The 20,304-nt window shown below is 49.5% G+C and overlaps 1 protein-coding gene across 4 annotated transcripts in view; it reads right to left on the bottom strand.

Annotated features, from left to right (window-relative positions):
• Positions 1-19,702, bottom strand: part of Cnnm4 (cyclin and CBS domain divalent metal cation transport mediator 4) — a 39,216-nt gene extending 19,514 nt beyond the window's left edge. For 2 of the 4 annotated variants that reach the window (XM_017596510.3, XM_039083840.2), the window contains exon 1: positions 18,205-19,702. In XM_017596510.3, the coding sequence (XP_017451999.1) occupies positions 18,205-19,600 (1,396 nt within the window). In that variant the 5' untranslated portion in view covers positions 19,601-19,702. The remainder of the gene's footprint in view (positions 1-18,204) is intronic. The other 2 variants (XM_006244827.5, NM_001271050.1) reach the window with 2 other exon arrangements.
• Positions 19,703-20,304: the final 602 nt, after the last annotated feature.

The following is a 20,304-nucleotide window of genomic DNA, read 5'->3' as shown; positions in this document are numbered from 1 at the left end:
TGGAAGACATAGTGAGACTGGCTCAGACCAACCAACAAGGGCAGCAAGGAGAAGCAGCACAGAGAAAGTGACCACTGTGCTTCACTGTGCAGAAGCTGCATTGTACCAGAAGGCAGAGACAGGAGGATCTCCATGATTTCAAAGCTAGCTTCATCTACACATTCAGTCATAGGCCAGCTGAGGTGGCACAGGGAGACTCTGTCTCAAAAACCCAACCATACAAAAAGAAATACTGCCTGCCCCTTTCTGAGCCTTTTCTTTTTAAACCCTCAGCCAGGGTCCCAGAGTTCCACCCACTTGGGCCACTGATACACACCAGCCTCTTTCCTGTCCATGCTGACATCAACGGTGAAGCCAATGTGGTCTCCACATCCCCTAATCAGCAGGAGTCCCGGCTTCACCCTTCCCATCAGTTACCAGGGCGGCCTTGCTGGTTCATTCCTCTAGCATAGCTAAATACAAGGGATGCTCAGGAAGCCAGCAACTCAGTAGGCACCACCAATGGGCAGCATGAGTAAGGATGTTGCTTTTAATTTAATTTAGTCATTTAGTCGTTTTATTTAGTCTATTTATTTTTGATTAATTAATTAATTTTATGAGACGTCTCATTATGCAGTCTTAGCTGGCCTAGAACTCAAGCGATTATCCTCCCAACTGATGGGATTAAAATTGTGCATCACTATGTCTGTCTTAGATATGTTTTTAATCTTTTTTGTTGTTGTTGTTGTTTTCTTTTGAGACAGGGTTTCTCTGTATAGTCCTGGCTGTCCTGAAACTTGCTTGGTAGACCAGACTGGCCTGGAACTCACCTCTGCTTCCCGAGTGCTGGGATTAAAGGTGTGTGCCACCATGCCAGGCTATGTATTTTAATCTTTAGAAAACATTTATTGATTTTTATTTTATGTATATGGGTGTTCTGTGTGCATGCATCTCTGTACATGTTCCTGTATGCATCAATATGTACTATGTGCGTACAAGAATACCACAAGAGGGCGGCAGACCCACTGAGCTGCATTACAGGCAGTTGGAGCTGTCCTGTGGGTGCTCAGATCCAAACCAGGAGCTAGGCAAGGGCAAGGACTCTTAACTGCCGAGTCATCTCTCCAGCCCCAGGTTTTTGTTTAAAGGACATCAATGACAAAGGGAAAACCAATGGAGCAAAAGACAAAGAAGACAAAAATGTTGACTGATGACAACCTCAAGGAGAAGAGAGAGAGTGAGTGGCCACTGTGACCCACTTGCCAAAAACAGAGATGGGAACCAGGTGGTAACAGGGCTTCCTGGAAACTGCACAGCCCACAGATCGCAGGGCCAGGCCTACCTGGAACCTGTCAGTACCGGTTCTGTTTACACTTAGGTCCGAGTCCAAAATAAGTAAATTTCTCTTTTGTTTGCACATACCCCGACTGTGAGCCTGCCGAGATCCTGCTCATGGGAGGGTCTGTACATTCTTCTGCAGCCCAAGAGGGAGCACACACAGGGTGTCCTGCACTTTAAGCCAGATAAATATTCATCAAGCAGAGACCTAAGGTGCTGTGCCTCCTGGAAGGTAATGGCAGGCTCTGAGGGAACTCGACTAGAAAGGCCATGAGCTGGGCCTGCTAAGACAGCTCAGGGCTTAAGAGTAGTGTCTGCATTTCCAGAGGTTCAATTCCCACCAACCACAAGGTGGCTCATGACCATCTACACTGGGACCTGATGCCCTCTTCTGGCATGCAGGTGTGCATGAAGATAGAACACTCATAAATAAGTAATCAGCAATAAATAATCAATTAATAATACTTACAGATAAATAAGTAGAACAGACTTCTAGGTATTGCCATTAACCATAGCCCCTACCAGGGGTGTACTGTGTGTCTTGAGAGCCTCCAGATTTTGTTTTGTTTAGATTATTGTACATTAATAACTGTTAGGAAAACAAATTTAAGTATGGTGACTTCATCTTTACTTCTTTAAATGTTATAGTGAGATGGCTCAGTGGGTAGAAGGGCTCACACTGAGTCTGATCTCTTGGCTACGTGGTAGAAGGAGAGAACCAGTTGCCACAAGTTGTCCTTTGACCTACTCCCCCCTCTCACACACACACACAACAGGGCACAATCTCGAATGTGTGCATATAAACATAATAAATAAATAAATACATACATACATACACACATACATAAATGTAATGGAATTGTTCTTAATTGTTTTATGAAATGTACTATTAAAATAGTACCTGTACATATATAATACCTGTGAGAGCAGAGGTACAAACGAAAACCACCTCTTTGGAATAGGGTGTCCATTAGAAACTTGGAAATCCCTGTGGCATAACCCTGTGGCCTCAGTTCTTCAGGAGGCTGATGGCTAGGATGAACAACAAAGTGGGGTCTGTTGTCCAAAAGGAATAAGACTGGGGCTAGTAAGATGACGTAGCAGATAAAAGCACTTGTCACCAACTTGAGTTCAATCCCCAGTCTGTTCACACTCTCTCACACGCACACTCTCTCTATATATAAAATTTGATTGAAAGAAATCAGAGCCCCATAAAGATGGCCATGCCTCAGTTACCCCTTTGCATAGCAGACACCACATGGTGTCATCAGCACACCCTTAGGACGACCTTCTCCCCAGAAGTCAGTCTGTCTGTCCCCACAGTCATTACTGAGAAGGGTCCCAGGAAGTGCGGCTTTGTCTCCTACTACAGACCTCGACCTTGAGCTTCACCTCGAGCTTCACAAGAGAAGCCACATCCAGGGTCATTCTGCAAGGACCAGCTGTGTGCTCCTCCATCCCAACCCTCAGCTCCAAGGGCAGAGCTGTTGACAAAGATGGGACTGGGACCCGGGGCCGCCCTCCCAGCCCAGGGACATGCTCACCCGCACCTTTCATTTTCTGTGTCGTTCATTATGGGAAATATTAAACACATGCAAAAGTGGAGGGAGTGACATAATCACAGCCTCTTCTTAACTACGTAACCGCCCTTGGCCGGTCTCCTTCCCTCTCTCTGCTCCACTCACTTCGCCGGATTTTTTTTTTTTTTTGAAGTAAGCCTGGGCTTTATCTGTAAACATCTATAAAATTATACCTACAGATATCTAGATATCTAATATTTCAATTTGTATCTCAAAAGGACTTTCCGGAGACAGAGTTTTGCCCAGGCTGGCCTCAAATTTGCTATCCATCTTGCCTATTGCTGTGATAAAGACCAGACAAACAAAGCAACTTGAAAAGGAAAGGGTCTCTTCCGCTTTCACAGCCCAAGCCACAACACTCCACCGAGGACAGTCAAGATGGAAACTCAGGGCAGGAACTAAGTGGAGGCCAGGGCAGTGCTGCCTCCTGGCTTCTCCTCATGGCTAGCTCAGCTTACTTCTTATATATCCAGGATGCCTGCTCAGGGATGGCCCCACCGCCATGGGCTGGGCCTTCTCCCATCAATGAAGAAGAGGCCCGCAGGCCAGCCTGTGAGTGAACCTAATGGAGGTCTTCTCTCAATTGAGGTTCCCGTTCCTCAGGTGACTCTGGCTTCAGTCAAGTTGACACAAACTAACCAGCCCCCTGCTTCTCACCTCTGACTCCTGCACAAGGAGGCCTTTCTTTTCTAGGATGGGGTTTCAAGGAGCCAGGCTGACCTCAAATTTTCTATGCAGCTGAGGATAACGTGGGGTTTCTGATCTCCCTGCCTCTGCCTCTTGAGGTCAAAAGCGAAGGCTTCAGGTGTGCAAGGCAAACACTCTACCAACTAACATACACTGCCAACCCCCACATGTCCTGTTAGGAGTAAACAGTGATAGTGCTGTACATGCATCTACAGACACATAAACACATTCACACATGCATATACATACATGTACACATGTGTATGTATATATATGCATGCATGGTAATAATATACACATATATAAATATATATATTTCATTTTTAAAATACCCTCACTCCCCCCCCCCACAAAACTACAGTTAGCTGTAGTTATCCTGAAAAGGTAGGTGTATATATCTGTGGTTTTGAGACAGGGTCTCTACACGGTCCTAGCTGTCCTGCAACTAACTATGCAGACCAGACTGGCCTCAAACTCAGAGACCCATCATCTATGCCACCTGAGAGCTGGGATTAAAGGTGTGTGTGTGTGTGTGCCACCACTCCTGGATGTGCAGATATATATCCAGGAATGTTCCCCATTTCTCCTTGACGTTGGTAACAAAAGGAAGTGAGGAAAGTAAGAACGTTTATAGACCCGCCTTGCTGGAGCACAGTTTAACAGAAAACCACAATGCCAAGCACTTCATGCCTTGGACTTAGTCCCTAGCACTTGGAATACGCCTACCTTTCCAGGATAACTATAGCTAGCTGCAATTTTTGGGGAGTGGGGGTATTTTAAAATGGATATAAGAATGTGTAGCGTGATGCCACAGACCAGCACCCCGGCACCGGGGAAGCAGGTGCAGAAGAATCATGAGTTCTGGGACAAGCGGAAGGAATAGCAGAGCGGGGTTGGTCTCCAAGACGAAACCTCTGTCTGCACAGGTGACAAGCCACAGTACCTCCACCCTCTGGGTCAGATGCCCGCATACGGGGCTTTGTTTGTTACTTTTAAAATACTTCGCATTCTTTTTATTTCCTGTGTCATTACGTTTTTATTGAGCCAGATGTGAATCTGAGATACATAAAATCTCTAAACACCTCCCCCACCCCAAAGTCCCTTTTCCAGGGCTGGGTACGGCATACAGTGCCACATGCCTCTTAGCCCAGCATATGTGTACACAGTGCTCTTCAACTGTGCCCTCCCCTTTGATAGCACATGGAAACTCTGTGTGTGTGTGTGTGTGTGTGTGTGTGTGTGTGTGTGTGCGCGCGCGCGCGCACGTGTGTAAAACTCTCTCTATCCCCTCTATTTAAGATAGGTGTCCAGGACAGGTTCTTTAGATGTTTCTGAAATTATCTAATATAGACGCAGTTCAGATCTAAGGTATCTAGGTAGGATGGATAGGGACAGTTAGAAGGACTCACACGAGACTTAAGGATCCAAAGCCAGGCACAAGGACAAAAACACAGACCTTGCCCCACTGGTCACAAAGAGAGAAGAGTCTGGGTGTGCAGCCCAGGCGCTGACCAGGCTGAGAACCTGGTGTGTGGGTGCAGGCTCTCTGCACAGGAAGAGCGCAGAGTCAGGGGCTCTCAGGGATCCAGAAGTACACCAGCACCGCCAGCCTCCTTCTGGGCTCATCCCTTCCCAGCACTGACCTGTCCCAGCAGCATCCAGCCAGGAGCCCCTTCCCCCTCCTGCCTCTGCCTCTTTACCTCAGGAGGTCCTTGTTCTTCAAACCCCGTGGGCAGCTGCCATAGATATGTCGGTAGGTCATACGTCAGACCACAGTGGGTGAACACGCTGTGCATGCTAGCCATAAATATCTAATAGGAAAGTCTGCTAAAGGCTCTGCTGAAATCCAAGCACATTCTATCCTGCGACCAACGTTCCACTGCATGAGCCTAGTAATTCTACCCCATTACACATTAATGAAAAGAAAGTTAGCAATTTTTCCCCTTAGTGAACTCCAGTGGGTTCCTGGTAGTCATATACCAGTTCCAAATTGTTTACAAACTATTAAAATTATTCTAGATCTTGATAGACAAACCTGAAGAGGGAGAAAAACGACAGCAACCGCAGCATAGGTGATGTAAGAGGCCAGTACTTGAGCAGGAGAGAGACCAGAGGACAAGAGGATTATCTGATATGTTCAAACTTGCTCACCTAAAGTGAGATATTAATTACAAGAGGGGGAAAGACTTAATTATTAAACAATTATTTTTTTCCTGCTATTAAAAGAGCCGATGGCATCTTTATAATCGCAGGAAAAACAATTACAGCTCCATCTCTCATGAATGTAAGTGCCAACATTCCCAGAAAAGATGTTAGCAAATTAAATCTAGTGATGTTAAAGGGGAGCAATAAATCAAGAATATGACAGGTCAGCTCCAGTCATGCAGCATTTGAATTAACGTGGGAAAAACATCAGTATCTCAGATGAAAAGGGGTTAATCATTGGGTTATATCACCAGGTAAAAAGGGGTTGCCGTGCAAACCTAGCAGCCTGCGTTCAATTCCTAGAACCCACGGAAAGGTGGAAGGACAGCAGTCCACTAACCTGAGAGAGAGAGAGAGAGAGAGAGAGAGAGTGTATTTAACTGCTCAGGGAAGAATGTCTCTGATAAAGGAGGTCTACAAAGTTAAAAGAAGCAACATCACAAGTGACAACTGTTAGGGGGCTGGAGAGATGGCTCAGCGGTTAAGAGCACTGACTGCGGGGCTGGGGATTTAGCTCAGTGGTAGAGCGCTTACCTAGGAAGCGCAAGGCCCTGGGTTCAGTCCCCAGCTCCGAAAAAAAGAACCAAAAAAAAAAAAAAAAAAAAGCACTGACTGCTCTTCCAGAGGTCCTGAGTTCAATTCCCAACAACCACATGGTGGCTCACAACCATCTGTAATGAGATCTGATGCCCTCTTCTGGTGTGTCTGAGGACAGATACAGTGTACTCATATACATAAAATAAATACATCTTTTAAAAAAACAAATGACAGTTGTCATTCCTCCCATCCTGAGTCCCACCCCTCATGCTAGTCCAGCATCCTGAGTCCAGCATGCCAGGCAAGCACCACACTGCCGAGCTACTCCCCAGCCCTCCACGGTCAGCTTTGAAAACTTCCCCAAGACAAGAATGGGGTGAGGACACTAGGAGCTGTGACACCCCAACCACTGAAACAAGCAAAACAAGACGAAGAGCGGGAAAGGTTTAGCAGTGAAGGAACAAACTGCCACCGCTCACAGATGGAGTGAGAATCACTGCGCTGACTCGGTTTATAGCCAACAATAAAGGCTAATTCTACTTCTCGGCACCTGCATGTAGGCTAAAAGGGTTATCTGGTGTTTGACCCTGGTTCCCTAGTTCTCAGCACAGGGCTTCAGAAGCCCAAATATCTTTGCCCCAATAAAGAAGCACCTTGGGGGACTCCCAGACAGCTCCAGGCACTAGTCACCAGAAGAGCAAACTTGCTAACTAAGCCAGCTTGGGACTTTGCACTGCCAGTCTCCAGGATGGGGAACTGGGACAGACTTTCATCCAACCATGCCTACATACTGTAGCCCTGATACAAGTGGGTGGGGCTTCCAGGCTGGTGACCACACTGCTGCCCCTGGAGGGGAGGTGCCTAGGTTCCACAGGCACAGGCCCTTTTGGTCTATATGCCTTCTTCCTTCAACGTGATACTGCAATTCTACAAGTTGCACTTCCCTAATTCTTTGGAGTTGTTCTAGCGTACTGGCGGGGCTGGGAAAGACCTCCCAGTCTTGTATAAGCAGAAGAGCTTTTGTCTTGTGTGCATGAGACTACAGGTTCAACCTCCAATCCCCAGCACCAAAAAATAAAATCAGTGAACTCAAGTGAACCCACAGGAAACCCTAAACTTCTCACAAGCTGTTCAGGAGTGCGCAGGGAGTAAGGCCCCGCCTGTGTTCCCACAATCTATAGGCAAACTACAGCTCCATGAAACGTTCTAGGTGAGGAGCTATGCACTAGCGCGCGCGCGTGCGCGCGCACACACACACACACACACACACACACACACACACACATTCTTACACAAGGTGCTGAAGTCATCAAAAGCTTTGAAGCACTGACTGGGGGTGGGCAGATATTGGTCTTCGAAATGAGCTGAACAGCTCTATTGTACAACACGGTGACTATAGTTACTAACAATGCAAGACTAAATGTTCTTGCCACACACATACACACAAAAATGTTAATTACATGAGGGAATCCATATGATAATTAGTTTGATGTAGTCACTGTACAGTGTGTACACATATCAAAACCTGTTAAAATGACAGTGATGGCACACACCTGAAATCCTAGCACCCGGGGAGACTGAGGTCAATGAGAAATCAGTTGAGGGTCAGTCAAGGCTACTTAGTGAAACTGCTCCCCTTCCTGCCCCCAATAGTGGGGAAAGCCAGGCAGAGTGGCACATGGCTTTAATCCCAGCATTCAGGAGGCAGAGGCAGATGGGTCTCTATGAGTTCAAGTCCATTCATGGTCTACAGAGTAAGTTCCAGGACAGTCAGGTTTACAAAGAAACCTTAACTTACAAAAAGGAAGAAAGGAAGGAAGGAGGGAGGGAGGAAGGAAGGGAGGGGAGAAGAAAGAAAGGAAGGAAGGAAGGAAGGAAGGAAGGAAGGAAGGAAGGAAGGAAGGAAGGGTGTTCAACTAGAGGGCTCTAAACCTGTGAGTGTGGAGACCTGAATTCAGTCCTGGATACAGAAGGTGAAGTAGAAAACTTACTCCTGAAAGTGACCTTCTAACCTCAACAAACGCTAAAGCCCAGGCAGGTCTTGAACTTGCAATCCTCCTGCCTCAGCCTGTCGCTAGGGTAACGGTCCGAGGCCACCCTTCCACCTCCCTCACTGTCACTCTCCCACCACAATCTCTAAATCAATAACTGAAGTGACACCACCCAGTACTCAGCAGGGCAGCCTCTGGAGCCATCAGCATGGGGTGTGGAGACACAGGCCTGCTGAGCCTCAGCCCGTCTAAGGCGTAGATCAGTATTCCATAAGTGTCAGTATCCAGACATCTCCTTTAAGCTCTCTGCTTGCCCCTCTTTTACTTCATTTATTATTATTTTATGCTATGTTTCTTCACTTATTTTGGGGTGTGATTGTACCAGTTTCCTTTGGAGGTCAGAAGACAAACTGAGGAAACCAGTTCTCTCCTTCCATCATGTGTGCCTCGACTAAACTCAGGTCACCGTGCCTAGCAACAAGTAACTTCACCCAAAGGGGCAGCGGCCATCTTGCCAGCCCCTCTGTTTTTCAGAAGGCAGCCACTTCTCAAAGGACTGGGCTGGAAGCCACTGTCTGCTTATGCCATAGTTCCCAGGCAGCAGCATTTGCATGCTCCCTTACCCTTCTTGCTTGGACACTTCTAAGAAAGGCATTCTGTTTCTGTTTGCTTGTCTGTTTTTTCCAGGACAGGGTCTCTCCGTGTAGGCCAAGTTAGCCTTCAACTCTCCAATCCCTTGTCTCTGCCTCCCTAAGTGTTAATAGGACACAGTTGTGTATCATTGTGAGATAAACGTTTTGGGCACAGTGGTTCACACCGATGATTGCAGCACTCAGACAGATCCCTGAGGCAGGAAGATTGCCATGAATATGTCGGTTTTACACAGAGAGCTCTACATCTGCTGTGACTGGTACGAGAGGCCACGTTCCTCCTGCCTGACTAGCCTGCCTATGCCCTCGTACTTGGGGAATGGGTGTACCAGCAATTAAGATGGGACTCAACATTTCCCAGTTAGCAGGGAGAATGTACTGCTGGGGGTGCCGCTCATTAATAGAACACAGGCCTAGGGTGCTCAAGGCCCTGAGTCAGGGGTAGAGAGGAAAGGCAAGATGGCTCAGAGGGTACAAGACATTTGACACGAGGCATGATAAACTGATTTCCATCCTGGGGACCCACATGGTAGACGGGGAGAAACAATCCCCAGAAGTTGTCCTCTGACAGCAGCCCCATCATGGCACACACACAGATGCACATGCATATGCACACATAAACACACAAACACGGGGTTGGGGATTTAGCTCAGTGGTAGAGTGCTTGCCTAGCAAGCGCAAGGCCCTGGGTTCGGTCCCCAGCTCCGAAAAAAAGAAAAGAAGAAAAAAAAAACAAAAACAAAAACACAAACACACAAAGAGAATATCCTGTTTTCAGTTCTCGCCCAGATATTATTTCCTTTCTGCTCAGCTTGCGATTTACAAATAAGAGAATATTGGACTTTTTGCAGATGGCTTTCTAATAGGCTTTTAAAAAACTGAGTGACTTGCTTTTTACAGAAACTAAGTTCTTTTTTTTTAATTTATTTTAATCGTGTGCATGTGTGTGTGTGTGTGTGTGTGTGTGTGTGTGTGTGTGTGTGTGCGCGTGTGCATGTGTGGTGATGGGCATCGGACCCTAGGGGTGGAGTTCCAGGTGACTGAACTGGCAAACATAAGTGCTGGAAACCTGCCTTGAGTCCTCTGGGAGAGCAGTGACTGCTCTTGGACAATGAACCATCTCTATCCTATAGTGGACTTTTGGCTGAGCTCAATACATTTATAACTTAAAAAAAAAGGCAGGTGCCACGCTGAAGAGTGGGGCCGACTGTCATGCATAAGAGCTGCTGTGGTCACCAGCTGCTGTCACTGCCAACTCAGGCACCTTCTGGACAATGGGAACGGTAACAGTTAACACAGCTAATGTTTACTACACAGTGACATAGTACTGGGCACAGAGCTAAATGCCTTGCATGCCTGACCTCCTTCAGTCCCCACATCAACCTGGAGGTGTGGATGGGCAGATTCATGGCCACTAAGGGAATTTTTCTGAGTTCAAGAGTAAGGTCACCATTCTAAACAATTCACAAAACAAACTGGCTGTACGTGGGTTATTTACTTATTTTTCAGACTCGCTTTCACTCTTGGGAAAGCTGGAGAAGAAAGAAGGACGTAAGCTGGGAATAGGTCTGTGGGTTACAGTGCCTGTGCATACAAGTGTGTGTGTGAGCCTTCAAGTACCAGGGCATGGCCCTGCTTGTGCACACAGACAAGGGTGTGTGTGTGTGTGTGTGTGTGTGTGTGTGTGTGTGTGTACGTGCATGTGTGTTCACAACTATGAAAATGCAAAGCTGGGGTAGAGGGATGTGTGTGGACATGTGAATGAGCCTCCCTACCTATGTGGGGGTCACATATGTGTGCTTGTCTGGGGTAGGGAAGGGATCCTCCTTCTAAGGAGGCTCCAGGTGCCTGCAGGCCAAAGACTACACATTCCAGAGAGCCCAGGGAACCAGTCTTTCTAGAGCCCTGCCCAGGTCACAGTAGATCAGGCCTGCAGCAGGAAAGCGACTCTGATGGTAAGCTCTGGAGAATGTCCCAGCCCCACCGAGTTTAACCCCTCAACCAAAGGGTGACACTGCACATTGGGCCTCTCTGGGCTCTACTTCCTGCAGACCCACGTGGGGCAAAACAAGACTGAGAATGCAGGACACAAAGAAGTCATTTCTTACCTAAGAAGAACCAACCTAGGCTGTGTTCCAAAAAGCTGGGTATAAAACTGCCGACAGTGATGTTAATGTTAAAGATCTAGGGCGGCTCCAGGCAGAGCACACGAATGGAGAATAAAAATGGTTTTCGTTGTGTTTTGTTTCAGACGGAGTCGAGAGATGCAGCCCTGGCTGGACTGAAATCTGAGATCTGCCCACTGCTGTCCCGTTTGTTGCCAGGGTGGCAGACTTGTGCCACTGTGGACATGATTTTGATACTGCTGTTTGTTGTAAGAAGTTTTAAAAACTGTGACAATGGTAAGCCTCAATCTCCCTCCCTTTCTCCCCGCCACCCTCCGGGGAGTCTCTGGCCACCCTAGGCTTAAACTCACTATCTTCCTACCTCAGCTAACAGATGTGAATGCTAGGATTTCAGTATGCCCCAGTGTGCCCTACTGTGAAAGTGAAATTCTAAAAAAGCTGTCACAACGCATTAGAATATTCCAAGGAGTTCCTTCTTGGTCACACGCTGGTAGTTTGGTTTGGCTTAGACTTTTTGTTATCTTTGCTGAAGTTCTGGCAGTGAGATGCCTGTTTTTTTATGGCTATGAAAAAAAAAATAATGACCAGCAATAAAAGTAAAAGAAAAAAGAAAATGGCAAATAAATAAAACAGGAGTACAAAGAAGCAATCCAGACTTCAGTCTACAGAAGAGGCTGCAAGCTTTTCGCAACAGTACATCTTGGCATGCTCAGCTGTGAGGACAGGGACAACTATGGTCCAGGACAGCTGCGACCCGTGCAGGCATACAGGATGGAGGCTGGTTGAAATGGCAGCGGTGCCTAGGGTCATGGTGGATAAGTGGGGGAGCTTGGATAACCCTCATATCCTCAGAGAAATTCAGAGTGTCTGTAAGCCCACAAGAAATGTTGAGAGAGTAGTAGTCTGAGGGCAAGCAAGGGCAGCCTGTCCCTTCTCATGGGCTGGATAAAGGAACCAGTAGGTCCTGCCAACGCCAGGCACTGAGACAGTGGCATAGGAACCTGGCCTGCTCCCCTCCGATTCATACTTCCCAGGACGTGCGGCCTTTCTGTAACCAACTTCGAGTGCAGGCTAAGCACAGTCTCTGTCAGCAGACTGGAGCTGGCAGGTAAGTCACTCTCAAGGCACAACAGGATTCCTTCTGTTCAAAGATGTCTTTGTGGCTCTGTCTAGAGGATGGTAGGAGCAGGGACACAGAGAAAATAGTGATCTGTACTTCAAACCCCAAAGGGCTGAAAAGCAGTCCCAAGAGGCACAGGTTCTCTTACCCATGAAGGACCAGTGAGGTCATTTCCTATCTGTTTGTCTAAGTGTCCCAAGAAGTGTGTGAATTAGTGACCCCCTGTGAAGAGCCCACAGAAAGGTCCTCTTGCTTCACTGCTTCTTTCTCCAGACTTCTAGTGACAAGACAGCCTCCTCTCCGAGGTCCCCTGCCTTCATCCCCTGCCCCCATTGGGTGCTGTTCTGTGACCTTGTGTTCTCGGTACTCATCTGTTTCCGGGTTAAACTTTGTTCAGTGACCCTTATCCTGACCTGTGGTGTCAGGAAACCATTAGAGCTAGACGCTTTCAATTAAAAAATGAGCCTTTTGCAAAGCCAATGCTGGAATGCTAAGAAGCTCTTATTAGGGCCTAGACGTAGGCAACACACCCTGGCACACCCACAACTGGTTTAAGGGAGGTCTATGCACACTAGGTTCCCGGGATCACTGCGCCCCGGCTCCTCGGAGAGAACCAGCCTGCAGGTGGCGAGGTGCCAGCCTGCAGGTGGCGAGGTGCCAGCCTGCTCGAGAGTTTTGCCCCCTACTCACAGCACAGTGGCAGAAAGAAAGGAGGCAGCAGCCTGGCTGGCAAAAGGCTATGTCAGCTGCCCACACTTGGGACCGATGCCCTATGTCCAGAGTGACATTCACACACAGATGGCAACCGTCACTCTCAGGTGCGGCTCCTCAAGATCAAATCACTGACTGATGAGGGGCTGATGGACATCAGCTGAGCAACTGTCCCTGCGCTGTCCCTGAGCCCCTGGCTTAGATGTCCCAGGCTTCTCCTTGCGCAGAGCCCAGTACGGTCCTTGACACCTTTTCACCTTCTTCATGAGCCTGGCAGTGACAGTGCCCAGCCCGACCCTGGCCTTCCTCCCGGGCCCCATGTGAGCATGTCACCTGCACAGGTGCTTGGCCACTGAGTGGGACCCTGTCGGAAACGCAGACTATTAGGTGTGGTGAGTCCTGCCTATAATCCCAGCACCTAGAAGGTTGAGGCAGGAGGATCCTTGTGAGTTTAAGGTCAGTGGCTGGCTACAATGTAAGATACAGTCTCAAGAAAACAAAACCAGTTCAGTGAGATGCTGGGCTAAAAGCATTTGGTCCCTAGAACCAACAGCAGAATGAAAAAACTCCTAAAAATTTCAGTGCACTTGAAAAGGCTAAGTGAAGTGGCATATTTCAGGGTCTTTGCTGGATCTTTCACCCCCAAACACACACAAAATGGCTTTAGAAAGGAAATGTTAATTTTCAATAAAAAGGCTGGGTGACTGAAGCAAATGTGAGAAGCTCTAAAGTTTACGGTGCTAAGCAAAGGAGCAACAGAGGGTGAGATTTTTTATTTCCTTTTGCTCCATTCTCACCAAACTGACGATTCTCCTTTCCCTACCACAGTTAAACCACATTGTGATCCCCAAATCACAAGCCAGACACCTCAGACATTGACGTTTGTGCCTGCCTGCCCTATCTGTGTTTGTACAACCAAGCCTTGGTCTCACGCCTGTCTCCCTGACAGACTGTGAGCTCTGTGAATAAATGCCTTGAAGAGTCTCTGACTCCCCACAGCCAGCGCTGTGTCTGACACGCAGTGCTGCAAAAAGTTAAATGCTTATTGAACAAATGCCTGAACAGGTAGCTGTGTTGGGGAGCAGGAGACATTACTGTTGGTGTGTCACATGGCAGGAACTGAGGGTGAATGCGAAACTCAGGCAGTGTTTTTTTCTTGACTTTATAGTTGTTCTGGGAATAAATTAAGTAGATGGGAAAATATGACGTGGCACAGGCAGGAATATGGGAGGGATTTTTTTTTTTAACACGAAAATATTTCTAGCTTGCTTTCTTCTCCAAATTACACCCTGCTAACTTGCTGGGAGGAGTACTAACGGGTTCAAGGTCACGTCATAGGTCAGTGACCAAGCTGGGTAGAATGTAACCCCAGTTCTGGCTGGGTGGAGTGTTTATATCCGTCAATATACAGTGGTCCAGAGGGTTATAAGGGGGGTAGGGAGAGATAAGATGGTTAAAGATGAGCTAAGGCCTGGCAAGGGCAGGACTCCCCAGGAAGGGGCACAGAAGGGCTAGAAGGTGGGCTCGAGGTTGGGGTGGGGGGAGGCATCATCCATGACTCTGCCTTAGCATTTGCAAAAGCATCTAAGGGGAAGTCAGATGTAAAGTGGCCTAGGAGTCACTGGGCTTTCTCGTTTCAGGATTCCAAGCTGTGACAAGCCCACTCCCAACACCCAGTACTGCAAACAGTTTTAGGCGAGGTTCCAGTAGAAGGGCCAAGGTTCAAACTCCGTGAATCTGGGTGGCCTTGATTAATGGCATGTCTTTATGCCACACAGCGTCTTACTCCTGAGAGTCCCTAGAGCACCTGCAAGCCTGTCCTGAACGTGGCAAGAGGGTTCAAAAGCATCTACGGTTACCTGTCTTGAGGTAGGAACCAGGATTCTCTACCTTAATCCTAGGGGAGTTCAGCTCCCCATACCCACACATGTGCTGTGCAGGGCATTTCGTGATCCACCTTAATGAGGGAGACTGTGTAAAACCTCCCACGGCCAAAGACGGCTCACTAGCAGGCAAAGGGACACAACTGGCAATGGGCCTTGAGTGTTACACTCAGACAGTCCCAAACTCTCCATGCCTGGAATCGAGATACACACACACCACTTCTCCTGGTGCAGACGGAGATGCCGGAGATGCCACAGTACTTCCCTTAGCCTTGTCATAAAATTCCGAAGCTTCTAGAACAGCAATAATGTTCTCCCAAATCTGACAAGTCCTTCATTCACTAGGTAAAATTTTATTGAGGCCTTACTATGTGCCAAGGGCCATACCAGAGCTATCCATACAACCGCCAGGGCATGGAGCCTGCCCTTTGGATCTTATATCGTACTGGGTGGAGATGAGGGCTTGGCAAACCACTAAGCCCCTGAGCTGAGGAGGAGAACGGAGCACAGAGGTAGAGGACTGGGAAAGTCGAGAGAGATGTTGGGGTGACAGGCTTAAGTGGGGTGACCGCAAGGCCTCCCAGAGGCAAGGCTGAGGAGGTGAGTTAGGGGAAGGAAGCCACACTAACTTTCTTGGACAACAGCTGGGGCAAAGGCCCCAGAGCTGGGAGTGTCGAGGTGTGTTTGAGGAACAGAAAGCCTGGCAGACAATCATCCATTCATTTGTTCAGCTAACGCTCACGGAGGCCCCATCTGTTGGCCAGGCCTGCAGCGGTGAAAATCAGTAAGGCAGGGCCCCATGCTCAAGGAACTTAACAAAGCTAGGGAGTGGGGAATTAAAGAACCTGGTTTAAAAAAAAATTAGATGCACGCTTGGGGCGCAGACCTACAGTCCGGTACAGCCTCAGCTACAGAATAAGAAAGCTGACTCAAGCCAAACCAAACCTCAACAAGACAGACAAGACAGAAAGTCTTTAGTCAGGGGGGCTTCTGGCAGAGTGAGGTCTAGAGCCATCATACAATTTGGGGGTGAAAGATCCAGCAAAGACCCTGAAATACGCCACTCCGTCTGGCACAACGCTGGCACTGCTGAACTGTACTTGTTCCTGGTTAGTAACAAAAAGAAAAGAGCCCTCCAAACACTAACCTTGAAAAGAAAAATCTTAGAAGCTGTAAGTATACACTAGGTGTGTGTCACATCCTGGCAGCCTCGGGATAGGTAGGGGTGGGCACCAGGTGGGACCCAGAAAAGCCCACACAGCAGGGGGCAACAGCAAGACACCTCTGTGGAAATTTACCAAATTAAGACTGGTCTCCTAAGTCCTCCAGACATCAGCAAGGAGGCATACATGGCCCAGGGTCTGTTCATAAGGAGTGACCACTGTGTCACACTGTTATCTGACCACAGGGTAGATTGCTCCTGCTTTTCCATGAACTGCTTGGGATCCACACTCTACGGCCTGGACTCAGGCCACAAGACTCTGTCAAGGAAAGTCTGGTGGATGGACCAAACTGTGGGGATAGGGTTCAGCTCAGGACAACTCTGGCCTACGAGACGTCAGCTCTGCTTTTCCAGCTCAAGGAAGGACACTTCTTCACAGGACAGAGCAGAGTCTAAAGTCACCTTGCTCAAACCCAGTATGCTCCCATGAAACAGAGGTCAGCCCTGCTGGTCAAGAGCTGGACATCAGAGGTTGGGGATTTAGCTCAGTGGTACAGCGCTTGCTAGCAAGGCCCTGGGTTCGATCCTCAGCTCCGGGGGGGGGGGGGAGCTGGACATCAAATTAAGCCAATTCATATTAGTTGGATCCAGATCTAACCAAACTGATGGGGAGGTACTGGTAGGTATATCTGTCACCAGAAAACCACCTCAGACCACAGAGGCAGGTAAGGAGGAAGCTGTCATGGGAATCCTCATGAAGTTCCCAAAGAAGCCACTGCAGGGAAACTTTCAGGTCCTTCAGCTGCAAGATGGAGGGAGGAGACACACTCCCCACTGCTCCTACTCAGAGCGAAACAGGCTCCTGGGTCTACAGCACTAACTCTCCTTCCATGCCATCCAGACTATCTCCTGTCCTGGTCACCATCCTCAAGATGCCCTTGGCTCTGATGCTGAGGATCTCTGTAGAAAACTTAAAAGGGAGAGTTGCCAACCTGCCTCCTTGGCCGTGACCCTGACCCAAGTGCGCCTTTGAAGATCAAACCTGGTAAGGCCATTTCTTCTCTCCTGATCCCATTTCAAGCCTGTCTACCACCTTCCGGATTCGGAAATGACCCCGGGCTTATCACAACTAGTGTTCAAATGTGGCTCCCGGGTCAGCCGAGCCTTAGCCAGAAACAGCTCTATGTACAGGAGGAAGGTTGGGACCAGGACTGTGAAGCAAAGTCATATGAGCTTCAGGGTCTCCTCTACAGAGTTCCCTTTCTTCCTCCTCACCTCCTTCACCCTAGGAGAGTTTTACTCTAGAGCTGCCTTGTTTACAGCCACTTTTGGGAGTTTCGGGGCAGAAGAGGGAGGAAGTCTTTGCTGGCAATAAGGAAAATGGTGTGTGCCCTGAGCTTGGAGGCAAGGGAGTAGACCCTCTTAAGTGCCTACTTACGGGGGAGCTAGCCAAGCACACACACACACATCACATACACACACACACACACACACAGCAAGGCCACCTGAAGACTGGGAGTGGGGGCAAGTTTATGTTTGACTCTTGGGAAAGATGGAGCAGTAACCAAAGCTCTCCCTCCATGCTTCTGCTAAACAGCAGAAACTGTGGGAGTTCCGAGTTGGGAGCCCAGGAGAGACCTCCCAATTTTGCTTGTGGGCTGGAGGGTGAGTGATACTACGCTGCCACAAAATCTAGAGCTCCAAACCTGGGGCAAACTCGAGGGGGAAAGTGTGAAAATATCCAAGCTGTCCCCTGGTGGTCATGGGTCAGAAGAGCCAGGAGGTCCACTAGAACCACAAAACAATCCTCACAAGAGCGGTGCAACCCAGTCCCAAGTCACTTCATCAGTCAAGATTCCCCTCAAATGTTTTCCCCTGTGACAACATCCTCAGCTCCCAGACTACTTCCCCTCACCACCCTTTACGTCTCCATGAGGCCTGGTGGCTGCTTTTCAGCCACGAGCCTTACCCTGTATCCCTCCCGCAGCTCCAGACAAGTGTGTCTCCTTCAGCTTGGATTCAACTAAACACAGAGCACAGTGAGAGCTGCTTCTGCTGCGCCTGTGATAACGTTCACCCCAGAGGTACAGGAAATGATGGACAGAGGGACCCAGAGTCAATTGCACAAACAGAAGAGTGAAACAGAAAACAGAGAGCACGCAGGAGATGCTTCAGGGAAAGTGGTGGGGGGAGATATCAAAAGGACATTTAACCAGGAGCCACCCCAGTCCTTACCCTTCTTGAATTCCTCCAGCATGGCATCCAGCTTGGTGTCATGAAAAACAAAATGGACCGGGTGGTTGTAGAAGCGAGTGATCGTCTTGAGCGGGGTGCAGTCATCTGGGTCAACAAAAGCCAGGTCTTTGACGTAAAGGATATCTACGATATTGGACTGCTCATCTTCAAACACAGGAATGCGAGTATAGCCACTCTCCATAATCTCCGACATGGTGTTGAAGTCCAGAATGGCATCACTGCGGATCATGAAGCAGTCGTGTAGCTGGGTCATGATATCCTCCACAGTTTTGGTCCTTAGTTCCAGAGCACCCTGGATCATGTTTAACTCCTCCTTCACCAGGTCATTATAGGGCTCTGTCACCTTCAACATCTCCATCAGTTTCTCCCGATTGTAAACAGTGCGAATCTCCTGACCCAAGACGAAGTCCAGGAGTTTGCTAATGGGGAAACTCAGGGGGAAAGTGAGTAACATAAAGATTTTGGTGAGAACAATAGTGTTGGCACCCACAGCCAGCCCATGCCTGGAGCACAGGGCTTGAGGTAAGATCTCCCCAAAGATGACAATGCCAATGGTGGAGGAGGCCACTGCCATGATGCCAGAACCGATGAGGTTGTCTAGAAGGATGGTGAGGGAGGTGTTGACTAGCACATTCCCCAGGAGCAGCGAGCAGAGCAGGTAGTTGCCCTTGCGCCTGATGGGCTCTATCTTGCGAGCGTACCTTCTCTCCTTCTCAGTTCCACAGTTCTGCACGATGCGCAACTCCATCGGGTCCAGGGCCATAAGCCCCAAGTTGAGGCCAGAAAAGATGCCCGACAGCACCAACAGCACCAAAACAAGAAGGATGTGCAGCCAGAGCGGCAGAAACCTCCCATGCTCCTCCACCATGAAGAGCAGGGAGTCCTTGTCCGTCCATTTGAGCCAGGGCCCGTCGGCCCGGGTCCGGGTGCACAGCGCGTACAGCTTCATGTTCTCACTCCTCCGCAGGAACTTGGTAATCACCACTAGCATCCCCGACGTGTTCCCGCGGCTCACGTTGACCAGCCGCTGGACCACTAAGTCCTTGGTGAGCTCCAGGCAGTTGGTGGAGTTGTGGACCGTCTCGGCGTCGTCCACCTCGGTGAAGGAGATCAGGTTGCTAGAGATCTCGCCCAGTCTGTGGCCGTAGAGCCTCAAGTTCACCGTGCTGCCCTCGGACACGAAGATGATGCCATCCGGGTTCATCCCGCACGACTTGTTGCAGCTCGCCAGCCTCATGCCTAGGATCACGCTCTGCTGGGGGCTGCTCTGGCCGCTGGCCGCCCGCGTCCATAGCAGCAGCAGCAGCGCGGCCAGGAGGAGGCGCCCTCGGGCCGGCCAGCCGTCCCGCCGCCCGCCCCCGCCCCCCGGCGCCATGTTGCTCCGGCCCCGCCGCTGCCCGCGCCCCGCCGCGCGCCTCACTCGGCGCCGCCGCTCCTGCCCTCCTGCCGCTCCGCCGCCGCCGCGCCAACTGCCCCAGGAGAGGGCCTGACGTCAGACCGCGCCCCGCCCGCCCCGCCCCGCCGCCCCACGCCCCTTATTTGCATGCGAGGTCCCGCCCCTACCCAGGGCTCGCGCTCCGGGCTTAAGGAGGTCTGAGCGCTTAAGGTGGAACGGCGCGAGGCGAGCGCGGGAGCCTGCGGCGGGGGTGCGCCCAGCCCAGCCTCCGCGCCGCGCGCGGCTTCTCCCGAGCTCCTCCTTAGGGAGCCCGGCTCCCAGGCCTCACGCGCCTGGCTGCTTCCGGGTCCCCTGCACTCTGTTGCTCCGTTCTAGGGCGGGTGTGCTTCTCCACAAGCACAGCGAGAAAAAAGCATGCCATTTCCTGGTTTAGAAAAAGAAAAGGGAACCTGAGGGCTCAGGCTGGCATTACAGCCTCCTCACTTCTGGTATTTTTGCTGGCCTTGACCCAAGGCCAGAAATAGATTGTCTCTGCCCCCGAACTCCCCCAGCCCACCGGTCGCTTCTGTCTGGAGACCACCAGCCCCCTAAGGTGCTGAGGATTCAGGCTCTGAGCTAGGTTTTTCACCTGTCATTTCTATTTAGGGATGTTTTCATTGAATATGTATACTTGCAGACTCTAA

Source organism: Rattus norvegicus, chromosome 9, assembly GCF_036323735.1.
Source record: "Rattus norvegicus strain BN/NHsdMcwi chromosome 9, GRCr8, whole genome shotgun sequence".
NCBI classification, from domain to species: domain Eukaryota; kingdom Metazoa; phylum Chordata; class Mammalia; order Rodentia; family Muridae; genus Rattus; species Rattus norvegicus.
Note: the sequence above shows the minus strand (reverse complement) of the source record. Positions and strands in the feature narration are given on the sequence as shown.